Genomic DNA, 18,582 nt, shown 5'->3' with positions numbered 1-18,582 from the left:
TATTGGAGATTCTGCACTTTACTATCTTAAAAATGAATTCATTGAATTTCCAAGAACTATGATTGTTGAGTTGATGAAAGAGATGCAGGAGCATAACCAAATGAAGATTGAGCTTGCATCTTCCCTAAGATGCTCTATATTTGATGAAGTAAAAGACTGTTTGAATGAAAAATAGGTATCTTGCCCTATCATTCAATAATAATTATATTCTACATTCTATATTTTTTTTAATAATTATTGTCAGCTAAGTAATATGATTTGCCTACCTAGTTAATTAACCTTGTCTTTTTTTTATGAAATGAAAGTGATAGCTAGGCAATTGAAGAATGAGTGAGCAAATTTGTGAAAGAATTCACTGTGTGTCATTAGAAAGACATGGTTAGTTGTGTACAGTTTATTGTGAATCAAGTTGTGAAGCTTGGGAATTTAAACCCTAGTTATGTAATGGCATCTGCAAGCGAGAAGAAAGCTGCATTGATAGGAAGCAATACATAATTGTGTTGGAATTACAATAGGAAAGGTAAACTTCTCGGGGGGTGTGTGAATTAGTAGTTTAAACTTTGATCCATAAAACATTCACCACACATCCATCTCATACATTCAATAAGTAAACTAAAATACCATGTAAAGCATGTACATCTAAATCATGTAAACAAATAAGTGTTCGCACATATATGACACCAGATAGGATTACCCAGAAACCCTCTAATGAGAAGGTAAAACTAGGGTGGGGATACACCCACAAATATTTACTACTACAGTAATAAAGTGTATCTAATGAAGGTTACAATGTTTGATCATGAGACATGATCTACCCTATTAAAGGCTTACCGAGATTGTTAGGTCTTACCCTGTTAAAGGATTTCAACACCCTGTTAGAAGTGTGCCTTGTTAAAGGACTTTAATTCACAATTAAGTAAGCACCTTGTTAGAGGATTTCAATATATTCTGTTAGGACTACTCTGTTAAGAGATTTAACTCATTCACCTGTTAAAATGTCTCAACATTAATCTTGAGGTTAGCATTTTCTTGCTTGATGATAGATCACCTCTAAACTGATGTGTCCATGATCCTTCTTGATCAAATGTCTCTCTGTTGTGTACTATTTCCTTCCTCTATTCTCCTTTAATTGATTTTGCAATTTCAATTCACAATTCCTTAGCCACCATGAATACTCTCTTTGAGCATGCAAACTTCTCTCTTCACTCCTTTCACATTCCTTCCACACATACTTGAAAGTTTAGGGTTTATCCTCCTAAAGAAGACCTAGGTGACTTAGGGTTAGGTATGAATAAACGACTATGATTCATCCATTTTGTCACTTAAACCTTCCCTTTTTCTAATTGGATGCATGTACTTCATAGGAATTCCAACTTAAGATTCATCCTTATCATCAAAATATCGTAATTCAATCTGTAAATTGACTAAAAAATGGTTTACATAGTAGTTTGTGCCATTACAAACAACTATGACAAAATTGTGTTACTCAACATCTAAAGTCTCTAATGCTTGACATATACTGATTTCTATAGTGTGACTCGACATCTAAATGACTTGGCATGTATTGTTTGCTCGGCTCCTGAATCACTCGACATACACAGTTTGCTCGGCACTTGAGTAACTCAGCATATGAGTGACTCAATACTCGTTTTGTACTTGGCATGCTATATCTTATACATGTCGTGCTCAACATATACCACTTGTTTGGTATGAACTAAGTAAATGACTCAAGTGTATAGACACTCACTTGTCAAAACCAATCTGAGATTGATAATCTCCCCCTTTGACATGAGTGTCAAAAACACTTGGTCATGCATTAATATCCCGACTCTTACGAGCATAACATATCTCTTATTCGGCTTCTATACAAAACTTTGAAAACAACTTATACCTCAAAATCTGATAACTTCCTTCGAGTTGTTAGATTTGATGCTGAACTGAAAATGTTCCTCCTGCAAGGTAGATATTATATACTATTATTTGCTTGCTCCCTCATTCTTTGCTTATTCCCCCTTTATTTGTTTGCTCCCCCGTGTTCTTACTCTATCTTAGCTTAGCACTCTTTCTCCCCTTTTGGTTAAGCTAACTTCCTCCCCATTTGATCAGCTCTCTTTCTCCCCCTTTTGACATTGATGTCAATGGACTATACACTGATAGTGTGTCTGTCCAAGAAAGATTTATGGACCTCAAGAATAATTTTAAGAGTGGCGTCCCAATTTTCACAAGCTACATCCAAAGACTTAATTTGGATGGCCAGCTCGGCAACAAGGTGAACTAGGCCATCTAATGTAGAAAGATTGGGGTTTTTCTTCATAATAGTTTCTACATAGCCTAACTCCTTGTGCAAAATCTCCATGTGAGGAGTCACTATAGTTTGGCCCTAATGTTGGCTTCATCTGCAGATAATGCTGCTAACTGACTCTGGGTTTGCAATAAAGTCCTGAAATGCTTTTCACTTTGAGATGAAGTCATGGGAAATTTAGCTCCTGATGACTGTATGTCACTCTCCAAGCCTAGGACGTGATTCCTTATTTCTTGTGTGAAGAGTGTGGGATTCTGCAATGTGATGTACAATGAGAAAATGTTCTCAAGTACCTTCTTCAAACTTTCTACCTTAGTTGCCAATGCAAATTGTGTAAGTGTTATATCACCAGATATTTTCTCATTCACTTTTCTTTGAAATTTCTTTTCAGACCATTCTAATAATTTTGCATTAGTATCAAGGTCGACAACACTTAGCTTTTCCACTATATTTGTCAATTGTTCAATGAGTGGCTTTGTTTCATCTAGAGTAGGCAGATTAAATGCATCTAGGAAGATGTCTTTAATATCATGCAAAGCTTGCTTCTGCCTATGCTCCCTTCTGAGTAGTTTTTGATGCTTCTTTCTAGCCAGGGCTTATTGTAGTATGCCCATCTACTCTATTGTTATTGTGGCATAATCATATTTTGGCAAAACAATTTCTTCATCCAGGCTTACATCTCCATATTGTATTACCTCTTCTACCTTTGATGAACTTGGACTCGACACTAAGAATTGCAAAGGTGTTGCATCTGTGCTTGGCCTTTGAAGAGTGTGACTAGGAGTGCTAGATTTTGGTAAAGTTACCAAGGCTTGAATTGTTGCTTTCTCCTTCGATTTGGGTGTCGAGTTGGTCTCTTCAAGCTTGTCCGTTTCTACCACAATATCTTGACTTGCACCTTGAACTTGTGTTGGAGGTACATATAAGTCTATCTGACCTATTTGACTCTGTGTTTTAGTAGTGCCTTGAGTTTTCACTTTATCTGCTCCAATTGTATCAACCTTTTCTCATGTAACTTTAGGTAATTTGTCTGAACGTTATATACTAGTGACTTGAGGGGTGATGGTAGGTGGTTCTTGTGTTTTCACCTCTTCCCTTCTAGTTTCAGTCATTGATTTTTGAATTTCATCTACATTCACTAATATAGGGTTGTCACACAATTTAGCCTATAGTGTAGTTTGATCAAGTATCTTTTACAAGTCTTCCTCTATTAAGGGATTGATGTTCTGAATAGTGAGATCAGAAACATCCTTTACTGTAACTGTTTCAGTATTCACACTTGTTATTTGAGGGCTGACATTTGGCAATTGTGTATCTTGTACACTTTGTTCTCGTTGTTGCTCTACCTTAGTTATTGCTTAACTATCTACATTCATTTCAATACCTCCCTCAATTGTGTCTTCATTGTTGTCATCTTCTTCATCATCTTTAAACTCAATAGGCTCTTGTTCTCCTTCTTTTACTGTAGCTAGTCCATATATAATTTTCCACATTTGTGTGGTCTTATTTACAACATCTTCAATATTGTTTTGCAATATGCCGAAGGCTCTATATTTAGGGACAAATCTAACAACATATTTCTTTATGGCTTTAGCACTTTGTGCCTTATTGAGTTTAGACATAACTTGAGCAAGGGACGTCTCCCTAATTTGCCTTTCTACGTTCAAACGATAATGCCATTTTTTCTCAACTCTTTCATATAGGCTTTTAGGCATAGAGTTGGCAATCTCTAAAGGTGCTTTCTTAAAATCTTCCATCATGGCATATATTGCCTCCTCCATTTGATTCTTTTCAACTATTCCAAGATTATCAAAATCAATGTGAGAAAATCCTGATAAATTTGCATTATTTTTAACATTTTCACATAGGTTGTCTAAATCTAAAGATGGACTATGAATCATCACTTGGAATTGGCTATTGTCATCAGATTTTGTTCTTTCCTCATCAGATTCAACCCAAGAAATGTATTTTCTCCTTGGTCTTTTTTGAGCTCCTTCTTCCTGCTCTATAGGTTTGGCTTTCTCTTTAGCCTTTTATGCAGTGACATGTGCACTAGCCCTTGTGGTAAGTGTTTTAGGTTTGGGCTAGCTTGGTTTAGCAACCTTCTTGAGTCTTGTCACTATTTGTGCTTTAGCCTTTCTCTTCTTCTTATCAATAGTAGTAGGTGCTTCCTCGGCTTCTTCTTCCTTGGCACCTTTTGCAATTTTTGTTTCTTCCTCTTGTTGATCTTCACCCTTTCCTTGTGTTAATACAAGTGGTTCTTGGATCTGAGGGTCTTCTTCCTCTTCATCCTCTTCCTCCTTGGCACCTTCACTTAATTTAGCTCTCAATTCCTTAACTAATTTCTCCTTCTTCTTGATGACAGAGGTAGTATATAATTCCATGGTAATCTTAGGTTTGGCCATCTCATAATTACCAAATGCTTTGGCATTTTTATCCATTTCTTTTGCAAGTAATGTTGTTATTGTTATAGAGGCCTCATCTGCATTAATTTCATAGCCTAATGGCCTTAGCCATCTTACTCTTGGAGTTGTTGCTTGAACAAATGTATAATCAACATCAACTAGGAAACAAACATCATCATAATGTTTTTCCACTAATTGGAATCCTCAATATTTTCTTCATAGATTGCTTGAAGTCCTCAAAATAACTGGTCATTATTGACTCAAAATTCTCACCTAGTTGTTCTATGAACCCTCCTATTTGAACTGCCACAGATCTGTTTGTCTTCCATGCCATAGTGCTAATTGTAGGAAATGTGTTATGAACATAAAAGAAGATACATATCAAAATAGATCCAAATTTTCACTGAGCACTCTTTGACTTCCTTATTGTTCTTGGGTTTTCAATCAATTATTGTAGTTGTAGCTCAGCAAGATCAATGTATGATCCTTTTTCACAATTTTGTAACCCTCATCCACTACAATACATGGCACATTGTTCAATCTACTTGATTGGTAAAACTTATGTGCAATTACCCTTACTACAAAATCTATCAGTGGATCTATGATGGTATCAATTGTCATTCCCCTCTTATTCCACATAGCTCCTGTGTTCTTCTCAATAATTTATTTTGACTTGCTCCTCAAAGTCTTTGGTCAATCTAGGGTTGGATACCCTATTACCCTATGGATTATTCTTTTGGTGATTTTGATTGGCCCATTGTCTAACCATAGTAAATTATCATGAATCCTACTCAATACAATCCTAATCCATTCAGTTTTGAAAACATTAGGGAAATCTAGGGCATGAGTTAGCCCTTTCTTTTCTACAATCTTGAATTCTTCCCTTAGCACACCATTTTCACATAGTTTACCATATGCTTCTCTAATCTCCATATCGCCAATACTACCAATTTTGTAGTTGTAACACTTTCTGACATCCTAAATCATTAGAACTTTTGGTGGTATCATGAATAACGCACCAGAGGGATCTTGTTTATATGCAATGTCCAGTATGGCTTTGAAAATAGAATGTTTTACTTCATTACTAACCAACTAAACATTCAAAATCTCTTTACCCTCTACACCCTTTGAACTAGATGCCATTTTACAAAACTAGGTTTTTTGAATTTTAAAATAGTATAACTCGACACACGATAAATACCTTCCAAAATCTAATGAAATGATGTTGAATCACTGTTCAAATCTCCTACAATTGCTTCAGATGAGTTTTTGGATCACCTCTAGCTCTTCTTGCTCTTTCTCGATTTTGAAATGATGTAAAATGAGCTAAAATCAATCAAACACCCTTTTGAAATATTGTAATTAATGTTGAGTGCTTACACAACTGTAAGCTCGGCATCAACTGATTTTAGGCTCACTTGGCATTCACTAGTCTTTTTATTCATTTGACAACCATTATGATCTTGACAACAACTAGCCAGTCTGTTAGCTCGATATCCTCTAGCATTTCACTCAGCAATCATAGGAAACTTTTCATGCTTGGTAGTAACACGAAAAACTTAAAGATTTTTTTAAAAAAAATTTCTAACAGCACCTTGCATCTTTATTCATGCTTATGTGGACTTTTTAGTACTAAATCCTTTGGAATTGATGTATGATATAACTTTTGAATATTAGTCCAACATACCTCTTGATTACTTAGTTTGATGAGGTGTGATCATGACCCATTGGGTGAAGTGATCCCTTCTCCATTTGTTGTGTTGTAATCCTCCTTTTTCTTCCATGTTTTGTTCATTTCATTTCTGACATTTTCAACATTTGCCTTGCCTTTCCCTTTATTGAAATCACAACTTGGTGCCTTTGAATTTGTTGGACAATATCGGCTAATGTGGCCAATCTTTAAACAATTAAAACATGTAGTTTGACTCAACCACCTTTTGTAGTTACTTCTAAACTGTGTTCTAATATAATTCTTAGGAACATGTCCATGCTCTTAACAATAGTGACAACTATACCTTGTATTATAATCCTAGTTGTAAGAGTTGTCATTGTTCTTTATCTTTGTTTGCCTGTCTGATGACCACATGGGTTTGGATCTGCACTCAAAAGCTCTGTCCATACTTCTGACAATTATAATAGTATCCTTCAAATTTTTGAGTGTGCATGGTCTTAATTTTGCATTCCTGTGCCTAATGACCTTGTTTGTTGCACTTATGGTAGTGAACCATGCTCTTATGCTTGACATTCTGATTTACAGTCTTGCTCCTACACACATTAGCAGTATGTCCTTTCTTACCACAATTATGACAAGTAGGTTTGGAATTCTTACCTTTGTTGTTCCTTTCTTCAGCACTTTTGAATGACTTTTCTTCTTCAATACTTATGTATCCCAATCTAGATGTATCATTATTGGATCTAGGGGATCTCAATAATTGCTCAAAGTGTTTTATGGCTTCATTAGGTTTATTAAAAATTTCAGCAAATTCCTTTTCCCTTTTTAGGTCACTGTTCAATTGCTCATTCTACAACTTCAATGTTGTTATCTCAATGTCCTTGACATTCAATTGATGGTTGGAATTCATCACTTGACTCAGACTATCCAATTGCATGTTAGCAATCTTAGTTAGCTCTGATGATTTCTCTTCCAGTCTGCTGGTCAAAATTATTTTGTCATCTTCAATCATGGCTTTGTCTTCCATAGCTTTCTTCTTCTATTCAGTCACCTCACATAGTAGTATGGCTTGTGATTCTTGCTCTAACTTGAGATTTTTGATTTCTTCAACTTGGGCTCTGTTCTTTTCCATTAGATCTACAACTACTGCATCAAATTCATTGGAGTCTCCATTAGCAAATAACTAATGTAGTGTCCATCTCTTTGTATTGTGTGTCATCTCTTGAATAGTGATTTCCTTCCTTCTCTTTAAAGATTTATTTAAGTCTTCTCTTGCTTCGTTCAATTGATGTAGAATGAGTTCTATTTCAATTCCCTGATTCTCAATGATCTTTCCCAACTTTGACCCATAAAACATTTACCACACATCCATCTCATACATTCAATAAGTAAATTGAAATACCATGTAAAGCATGTATATCTAAATCATGTAAACAAATAAGCACTCACACATATATGACACCAGATATGATTACCTAGAAACCCTCTAATGAGAAGGTAAAATCGGGGTGGGGATGACGCCCACAAATTTTCACTAGTATAGTAATAAAGTGTATCCAATGCAGGTTACAATGTTTGATCATGAGACATGATCTACCCTGTGAAAAGTTTGCCTTGTTAAAGGCTTACAAAGACTGTTAGGTCTTACCATGTTAAAGGATTTCAACACCCTATTAGAAGTGTGCCTTGTTAAAGGACTTTAACTCACAATTAAGTAAGCACCTTGTTAGAGGATTTCAATACAGCCTGTTAGAACTACTCTCTTAAGAGATTTAACTGATTCACCTGTTAAAATGTCTCAACATTGATCCTGCGATTAGCATTTTCTTGCTTGATGACAGATCACCTCTAAACCAATGTGTTCATAATGCTTCTTGATTAGATGTCTCTCTGTTGTGTACTATTTCCTTCCTCTACTCTCCTTTAACTGATTCAACAATTTCAATTCACAATTCCTTAACCACCATGAATACTCTATTTGCACGTGCAAACCTCTCTCTTTTCTCCTTTCACATTCCTTCCACACATACTTGAAAGTTTAGGGTTTTTTGTCCTTCAGAAGACCTAGGTGACTTAGGGTTAGGTATGAATCAATGACTGTGATTCATCCATTTTATTGCTTAAACCTTTCCTTTTTTTGATTGGATAAATGTACTTCATAGGGATTCCAAACTTAAGATTCGTCCTTATCATCAAAATATCATAATTTAATTTGTAAGTCGACTCAAAAATAGTTTACATAGTAGTTTGTGCCATTATAAACAACTATGACAAAATTGTGTTACTCGACATTTGAAGTCTCTGATGCTTTGATTTCTATATTGTGATTCGGCATCTGAATGACTCGGCATGTACTGTCTGCTCGGCTCCTGAATCACTCGACATGCATTGTCTAGTTGACACTTGAGTGATTCAACATATGAGTGACTTGACATTCACTGTGGACTTGACATACTCTATCTTATACATGTTGTGCTCGACATATACCACTTGTTTGGTATGAACAAAGTAAATGAATTAAGTGTATAGACACTCACTTGTCAAAACCAATCCAAGATCAACAAATTGGTGAGGAATAAAGCTTTCCCTCCACAAAAGTTGAAGGTGTACCCTAATATCACATTGAAGGGAGACTCTTTTGGCATGCTATCATCGATTCCACCTTAAATAATTCTGGTTCATGATGTGAGGTCATGTTACATGTGCAAGATAAGAGAAATTGGTGTGTTTGAGATAAGGAATATGTATGACAAGTTATGCAAAAATGATAGATTGAAAGATGAATACAAGCTAGTAGCTGAGAAAGGCTTAACACATGCCCTAAATTTCTCGAGGAACTTTAAAGTTGAATGGACTAAGATTGTATTGAGTCACATTTATGACATGAAGTTGTGGCTTGAGAATGGACCGGTAAAGATGACTAGGGGGATTGTGCAACACGATATGAGTTACCCTATTACAGATACAATTAAATCAATTCGATGTCAAGGTAAATATGTGATTGAAGCTAATACCAATGCGAAATGGAATGACAAAGGGATGTCAATCACAACTATTGAAGACCATATGATTAAGTTTTTTGTTCGAGTCATTGCTCATAAATTATACAAGTCGAGCCAAATGAACAATGTGTCATGTGTCACTATAGGTTTGGGACACAAAATTCTTCTGAGAGAGGGGGTCCCCTTGTCTAAGGCCTTTACTGGGGCCAAAGAACTCCCCCAGAGTGCCATTGACAATTAAAAAATAGTTAGCATTTTCAACACATTTCTTAATCAAATTGAAAGCTTTGTTATTGAAACCAAAGCAAGAATGAGTTTTGTACATAAACAACTAGTAAACATTATCATAAGCTTTTGAGATATCAAGTTTCAGGGCCATACCCGCATTCCTACTTTTGTCCATAGAGTGGACGATTTCATGAGCTGAAATGGCAATGTCCAGGATTTGCCTTCTTGGGACAAATCCCTTCTAATTAGTATTGATAAGTTTATCCAAGATGTTCTTGATCTTGTTCACCAACACTTTGGAGAGAATTTTGTAGAATGTGGTACATAAGCTTATAGGCCTATAATCATTAATGTTAACATGGGTACAATGTTTAGGGATCAACACAATAAAGGTTTTATTGTGCTATTGTAACATTTTACCAGTCTTGAAGAAGTCCTTGGCCACTCTAGACACATCCACCCCCACAATGTCACATAATTCTTGGTAGAAGGCTAGGGGGAAGCCATCTGGGCTTTGGGCTTTGTAATCATTCACGGAGAACACAACTGCCTTGACTTCATCATCTGAAATCATTTCCAAAAGTGTTGATTGTCTTCAATGGTAATTACTTTGGGGATATTTTGTAGAAGTTGGTCATGGTATCTGCTTGTGTCAGTTCCTTTAGAGGCAAAGAAGGATTTGAAAGACTTGGTAGCCAAACCCCTCAATAGTAGCTTGTCATTATATGTTTCTCCCCTTTCATTTCGAAGGGTATGTTGGCATATTTTTCCTCTTGATCCTTATCATGAACATTTTTGTTGAGGAATAGGTTTTTGTTATCCATTGTAATTAGGGTTTCCTTGAAATTCATAAAATTGGTTGCCTTAAGAAACCCTTGTTTTTTTATATGTGCTCTTTTTATTATTTTTTTGAAAAGGGGGTCAAGTGGTTTTATCTGTTTTAGGATGTGTTTGCATTTTAATGAGAGCTCTTAAAATTTTGAAGTGCATGACCATGCGACCAAGATGATCACACGGTTGAGGCATATCATCAAACTGCAATAATTTATGGTGCGACCCAACAAAGTGGTGAGGATTCCTTTGGTCATTGAGTCGTGGCAGTTAAGTGCTTAAATGCTTTTTATACTGCGACTGAGTGAAACAGTCAGATTAAGCTTCAATCGTGTGGTCACCTAAATAAAAAGACATAACAATTCTTCATAATGACTAAGCGAACTGCTATGCTCACATGGTCGGGGCCTTAAAAGATAAAGACTCTAAGATGACCTCGATTGGGGAAAAACGGTAAGGGCACATATAAAACCTTTACTCGCATGGTCACAAGGGTAGGCAGGTAGTTAGGAAATTTAACTGTGAAAGAGCGATAAAGTTAAAGGTATCCAAGATAATCTTCAGTCGCATAGTCATCAAAGTTAAGCCAAATGAAGTTAGATAAGCTGCGACCTGGCGAAGATAGTTACAAAGTGTAAAAGGGTGCCCGTTCGCATGGTCGCACAGTTAAAATGAATATGAAGTATTTAGATCGCGACCAGGCAATACAGTTAGATTAAAAGAAGAATGAGTCTAATCGCACAATCACGATGTTAAGTAAACATTGGTCAGGATAAGTTGCGAAGCAATGACTGGGGTAAGAGCACATAAAGAGTCCTTTACTCGCATGATTGTGGGGTAAGATTGTTATAAAGAAGGAAGAACCACGACCATGCGAAACCTTATGTAAACCATGAAAGGGGAATGATTGCATGATTACAGTGAAAGAGATGTTAAATAAATGAATGCATCCAAAGCTACAACTTTGTGACTGTTAAAGGTAATTGCACGGTAAAAAACAATAAGTGCTAATATTGATAGGATGGAGAAACTACACAATTGAATTTCTAAAAATGGTTAAATTCCTTAAGGTGCTCAGTCACGCAGTTAATTATCCAAAACATTAACTAGATTGCGAAGCAATGATGAAGGTTTGAAGCTATGATCTCCTGGTCTCTGGTTTTAAAAGCCAAGACAAAAATTGACCACAAAATGACGACTAAGAGTAGTCACTAGGTTGCAGGCAAGAAAATGACTATTAAGAGTCTCATCATGATTAAAAAATGATGTTTTCTCAAAAGGTGCATAAAAGGATTTGAAAGGCTAGTAGCACAAGTCGATTTTGACACTTTTACAAATTTCGAGAATTCTCATGTACATTGACATAAAGACACATAAATGATTCTTTGTTGCTCATTCTTTATTTAATAGTTGACATAACGATTTTCTGAGCTACAATATTTGCACAATCCAGAGATAGAAATTTTAGCACAAAGAGTTTTTAGAGCTTGCAGATACGTTCAGAGTTTCCTGAGTTGATATTGATAGAGATTTTATTTTGAAAAGTTGACTATAAAATCATGGCACAAGAAGAAGGCAAAATCTAGCCTAGGTTGATGTAGAAGAATCTTCACAAGCTATTGAACAGGCCAAACCGAAGTTGGCAAGTTTATACGTGGAAGAATGAGTGTATTTCCTTCCAGGATCTTTCCATGCTCAAACCATGAATTCTTGTATATTCAAGGATGCATACTTTTTTTGTAGAGATGCAATTGTACCTGATACCAACAGAAATGAACTTTTTTGGTATTTCTGTAACAATAGGTTCAAAAAGTCACCAATCTACAACCCTTGGATCAGGAAAATGGCAAAGTTGATAATGCCAGAAGTGATAATAGATGTTGATTTAATGACGACATTGATCAAATCATACAATCCTACAACTAAGGGATTTCATAGAAAGGATATGAGTATCTTGTGTAAACTGGACAAGGAGTCTTTCATTGAAGTTTTTGACCTAGAAGGACTTATGAAAAGACCAATTGAGAAGGAGAAAATGAATGAAACTTTAAGGAGCGAGAAGAGCTTCTTTACTGGAAGGGTCATGAGAAGATACATCCCCAAAGCAAAGAAGGAAAGGGGTGAACTACCAAAGAAGATAGGAGATCTTATGCCACTTGAATTCTTCTGCAATTACTTCAGATATACCATATTCAAGATTGACAAAGTGGTGGGAGTAGATGACACCATGGATGCTCTTGGGTACATATACATCATGGCTCTAGATATCCAGGACCCAAATCAAAATGTTGGATATGACCTTGTGGAGTATATTATTGATAGAATGCATGATGAGATTGTGGCAACTTAAAAGGGAGAATTGAGAAATTTTAAGTTTTGCCATTACTCATTGTTGATGCACATTATTCTCTATAAAAATATAGGGCATGCTAGTCCAAATTTCATTGAAGCTACTAAGGAGAACAAATAGAATCTACCTTTAGAGCTGTGGACTCGACTGAAGAAAAGGTTTTATCCTCATTCTAATGCCATTGCCTTTTATAGTGATTTTGTTTTTCCAATTTCAAACGTGATAATAGATATAAATGAAAGAGTACCCAAAGGGACTACGAATGTCGATGAGACCATCTACTTGGCAGAATGGGGATAGGATAATGAAGTAAAAGCCTCTGCGTATGTGAATTTCATCATTCTATTCATAGTCTTAAGAAATTTGTGATTGTATCTTGCAGCTAAAACATTTAAAAATGGCGGCTACAGGACCATCGTTCTTGAAACCACTGCTTTGATTCGGGTGGCAGAGTCTGACGTGGTGGGTCCCGCAAGGCTACATTTCGTAGAAATTCGCTACTCTCTCATCCAGGCGGGAAATGGGTCAGAGATCTTGCATAAGAAGAATATTGGGTATCACAGAGGTCTTTGCGTATATCCGTCCGTCCTCTGATGGGGGTCAGCTAAAGTGAGGTTTATGCATATTCTGTATATATACATTTGCCCACATGGCTTCGTCATTGCAGCAGCCGGAATTGAAAGGGGTGGTCATAATCTCCTTGCCCCCTCCAGACAATCCATCTGAAGGAAAAACAATCTGGTCAGATTTTATTGTCAGATGGGATTCTGTTTTGCGACGTCAGCCGCAGCTTCCACATCATCAGCAGATACCCAGTTCAAATTCCAGAAGGTATCTGTTAAGCAGGAGGGGCCTAAATCTGAGGAAGGTGTCTGCTATTCTGTTGGCAGGGGTATTGGCCCTGGCAATTTGGCAGTGGTCTTCTAATTTCGATGAATCCAAGAATGAGGAAGATGATAAGAAGATTGGGGTGTATGAGCTGTTTCCTAAGTATGGAGTTGACTATCGTGGCCCTGTGGGAGATAATCCTCAATTGAAGTTGGGTATGTTTGTCGAGAGGGATGTGGTCAGGAATAAGGATGTTAAAGTTTCATCTGCCAATTCTGTGAATTCTTCTACTGTCTTTCCTATCAAGGGCGATGTCTATCCAGATGGGTATGTTGCAGATCCCTTCCATGCTTTCTATGCTTGTTCTTTTGTTGTTCTTAGGACCTTAGAAATTTGGCTTGTGCAGGGTCTTAGGTGATTGTTTGGAAGGGAAGTTTAATCAATTTTGTTCATAATGGGATAGAAATTTAAATATAATGTGTGGATATTAGTAACGATTACAATGGACACACAGAATCCGTAATGGAGGCATACAAGACGAATACAACTAAAATTGAAGTTGATTATCTATAAATTGTCCTCTCTTTCTTGAACCGGTCTGCCCCAGCAATTACAGTGCTGTGTGCTGTAATATTTCAGGAGCTTTAATCGTCGCATTACTGAGAATCAGAGGGGGAGTGATGGGTTTGGAAATTTATGTTGTTCTATTTCTGCTTCTGGGTAAGATTGTGTGTGAGTTTAAACTCACACACAATCTTACCCAGAAGCAGAAATAGAATATCATGGATTGTGGAAATCTCTTACAATTAATTTATGTTGTGTTAGTTAATATCTCTCATCCTTATGATAATCAGATTGAAAGTCAATCTTTTGAAATACTGACGCATTGTTCAATTGGCGGACATGATAATGTGCTTTTGCTTCTGAACTGGTGGTAGTCTGCGCCATAGATTCCAAAGTTTAAAAGCCTTACTGCGTACTTGTTAATTGGCTATCACATATCATTTCCTTTTATTAGATGTTGCATATTAACTTTATAAGGTTTTGCCTGAAAAACAGTTACAGGAAATAAAAGATGCTGGCAGCAATAACCTGTTGGCAATAATCTACAAAACTCTAATAGCACGCAAAAAAGAAGTAGGGCCAGAATAGATATCAAAACATTTGACCAGCAAATCTGTTTGTATGATGAAGAGCGCAAGGCAGCCAGAATACTGTAGCGAGTAAAAAAGTGCATGAAACTTATGTGGGATCTAAAAAATGAACACAAGAGAGTAAGGAGGAAGGAGTTCATTTAGGGAAGCACAATGTACGGGTTTTTGTGGAGCAAATTGCAGTGGACTATAACAAATGCCGAGAATAGTAGAGCATACATTCAATGGATAGATTATGCAAAAATGCTTTATATGAAAGAGTCCAAAATAAAGACCTACTAAGGCCCAAACTCTTCTCCACTACAGATATAAAAGGAGGGATTAACTTTTTGGTGGTTGGCAAGGCTTGGGACTTTGAATTCTTAAACTGGGGGGAAGAGCTTCAGGAAACATAGGGGGAACTGGAAGAACTTTTTTTGTTGCTTTGTTGATTTCGAAAGGCGTTTGACACGGTGTCTAGAAGGAAACACTAGGGCAGAATGGAAGAATTGGAAATTCTAGAAAAGTAGGTAGAAATAAATAGGAAATTCTAGCAAAGTAGATAGAAATCACATATAAGGAAGATAGGAATTAATTGGAAGTAGGAATATAGCTGGAATGTCTGAAAATGAGAAGTAAATAGCTAGCGACTTCAAATGTTACTCCAGTAATGAGTTATATTAATTGGTACTAGAGCCACACAATCATATCTTGCATTTTACAATTGTTTGGGCTATCTCTTCATCCTAGGTAGGAACTCTAATTACAGTGTCTACTGCTCTTGCTCTTGTCTTTATTTGGCTCTTACGTTTTCAAGATCCTTGATGTTTAATATCTATGGTCAAATTGCTGTTTCACCCTCTGTTGACAACTTTTGCCGTATATTTTTTGTTCTCAATTTCCTTCTGAGATTTTTTTCTTTGAATCCTCTTCTGAAGTTTTTTTTCGTGTCAATTTTCTGCTTCAAAATCTTTAGTGTTGATATTCTTAGCTATATATTCTGTCTATATGTCCTCTTTATCTGTCTTGACTCTAACTTCTAGCTTCTTCTGATATACCTATTGTGTCTTCAGCACCCAGATCTTCTGTGTAGATCTTTGAATCAATTTTTTTATGCTGTAAAATTTGCTAGTGTGAAATTCGGCTGTAAAATTTCTGTTAATAATGTGGCTTTAAGTTAAAAAATAATTTTTTGTGTATTGCTAAATTTTTTTGGGTTTTTGATTTTCGTTCTTGCAATATCAGTTGTGCATAATCTAGCAACACCGTGTTTCTTTATCAGTCCTACAAGTGTCAAAGATGGAAGCATACAAATATGAATTTTTGTTCACAAGTCTTTCCGTACTAATCTTATTTGCATTCTTCATTGCCTATCATGGATTCTGCTCTTAAGCCAGGACATCCACCAGGTTTGTTTTTGGAAACCTCTCTGCTTGAATCCATGACCTAGGTTCGACTGTATCCTTGATACATGAATATCTCCTCAATACAATGATCTTGTGCCATGTAAATTATCAATTTTTGGAGCTTAGATCTGTTCATGAGGATCGAAAACATTGACAGTTTCTAAGATATTCCACTTTCCACTCGTTTGAATTCTCTTCTTTCAACTTTTACTCTTAGTTACCGATTCGTGAAACGAATCCAATTCAGGCACGTGAATCAGATCCGTGGACTTGTGATTTTTTTTTCCCAATCATGATTCGTGTGTGTGTATATATATATATATACACTAAAAAATGAGAGAAATATACATAATTCTAAAACTAAATCATTTCAAAGTATGAATCTATGGATCAAATGCATTACGATTATAAGAAAAAAAGAAAACTCATTTATTGTTTTAAAAAACAAAAAATAAATCAAAAAAATTCTGGAAGAATCCGGACGAATCCAGCCATGGATCCGGATCCAGCCTCTAGGGCATGAATCCGGTAACTAAGCTTTTACTTCTTATTTATCTAGCGACTTCCACAACATTGTTTGTGGTTTACATGCACTTGGCAATATTCCATTTTCTTCTGGCATACCATTGAAACTACAAGGTAGTTTATATCTATTTGTTGAAATTGGGAACAGTTCTCTCTAAGCATGTAGAAAATGAAAAGACTCCTGTTATTATTAGTAATTTTACTAATGTTATATTGATGAACAAGTGGGTTGATAGAAATACAGTATAGTTAGTGGATAGGTCAGAAATAAAGTTGTTGATAGTGGAAACAATTATAAAAGGGTGGATAGAAATTGATCATAAAGCAGGAGGTAGGCTGGAAGAAGTGTAAATGGGTAGATTGAGATGAATCAAACATGGGTGGACAATTAAAATAGTTGGAAACTTTTTTATACAACTAGGAACATTAAAGATAATTTTATAATTTTACTAATGTTATATTGATAAACAAGTGGGTTGATAGAAATACAGTATAGTTAGTGGATAGGTCAGAAATAAAGTTGTTGATAGTCGAAACAACTATAAAAGGGTGAATAGAAGTTGATCATAAAGCAGGAGGTAGGCTGGAAGAAGTGTAGATGGGGAGATCGAGATGAATCAAACATGGGCGGACGATTAAAATAGTTGGAATTTTTTTTATATAACTAGGAACATTAAAGATCATTTTATAATTTTCCTAGCCTATAAACAGGCCTCTCTTGTTCTAAAAACAGAAAGAAAAACAGACGTAGAAATTTAGCCCAATAAATTGGAATCTTAGTGGGACTGGGTGTTTGATCCACATCTCTATCAATAATATAGATAGGAATATCCATGTTCTTGGAAGCATTTTGAAACAAATCCATCATATTACAGATGACATCCCTTTCAATGATGATTAGTGGGATCTTATGATCAAGAGGCTTTGGACTTTCTTAGAATCTACTTGCTCTTCTTAGCTTGTATGTGGGCTCGATCAACACTTTCAACTCTCTGTATTTACTATAATAAGTTTCCAACCACACCATTTCTTATATTGTATCATATTATGGACAACTTTCCTTGAATGAGATCTGTAATGTAATCCTTCTTCCAGCATAGAAAGTGTCATCTCAACTAAAGCCTTTTCTCCCTTTTACAAGATCATTTGATTGGGAAATATGGGTAACAGCATGCTGCTGCAAACTACCATGCTTGGAGCAAGATACTTTCAAAGTCTGATTAATTTACTTGCCTCCATGTTTTGACCCCACAGTTTTGACCATATGCTTAGATTGTTTTAAACTAAACTTCTGCACTCAATGAATTTCTTGAAATCTCTCTACCCAATGAATTTCTCAAAAGCTTGAGACTTAGTTTTTGCAATAAATTCAAGTGTCCTTAAAGAATTCATCAATGAAGGTCAAGATACTCCTTGACCTTGCAAGAGATGGGTGCTTCATAGTGCACTGGTAAAAATGAACAATCTCTAGATGCATGCTAGCGCACAATTTCCTTGTCTTGAAGTATTGCTGATGATGCTTCTTTTGACACAATAAAAGGTAACCCATGGATCATATCCTTTCATCCAATTAGTTGCATGCTTATGAAACTTAATGTGCCCTAGGCATTATTTACCTTGGTCACTAGGGCATTTAGAGTCTAGACCATGATCCTTTGGAAGATTAGAGAAATCTTTAAATGTGTAAGCCTTAGTTTTCTAATCAAGTCCACCACTCAGATGTCACTTGACATTGTTGCTTATACAACCTGGTTTCATTATTTGATAAACTGTTTATGCACACCTATAGATGGAGCAACAAAATGAAACCCATGGATCATATCCTTTCATCCAACTAATTGCATGATTATGAAATTTAGGTGACCTAGGCATTAATTACCTTAACCAGTAGTGCATTTGG

General features: G+C 36.0%; 1 protein-coding gene across 1 annotated transcript in view; it reads left to right on the top strand.

The window, feature by feature from the left end:
* Positions 1 to 13,361: 13,361 nt before the first annotated feature.
* Positions 13,362 to 18,582, top strand: part of LOC149535347 (aspartyl protease APCB1-like) — a 75,400-nt gene continuing 70,179 nt past the window's right edge. Inside the window, exon 1 of the mRNA XM_089805627.1 lies at positions 13,362 to 13,945. Coding sequence (XP_089661753.1) covers positions 13,440 to 13,945 — 506 coding nt within the window. The 5' untranslated portion in view covers positions 13,362 to 13,439. The remainder of the gene's footprint in view (positions 13,946 to 18,582) is intronic.

Source organism: Cupressus sempervirens, chromosome 10 (genome assembly GCF_028749045.1).
Source record: "Cupressus sempervirens isolate cs-2001-9-10 chromosome 10, ASM2874904v1, whole genome shotgun sequence".
Lineage (NCBI taxonomy): Eukaryota > Viridiplantae > Streptophyta > Pinopsida > Cupressales > Cupressaceae > Cupressus > Cupressus sempervirens.
This window is presented reverse-complemented; position numbering and strand designations above follow the sequence as displayed.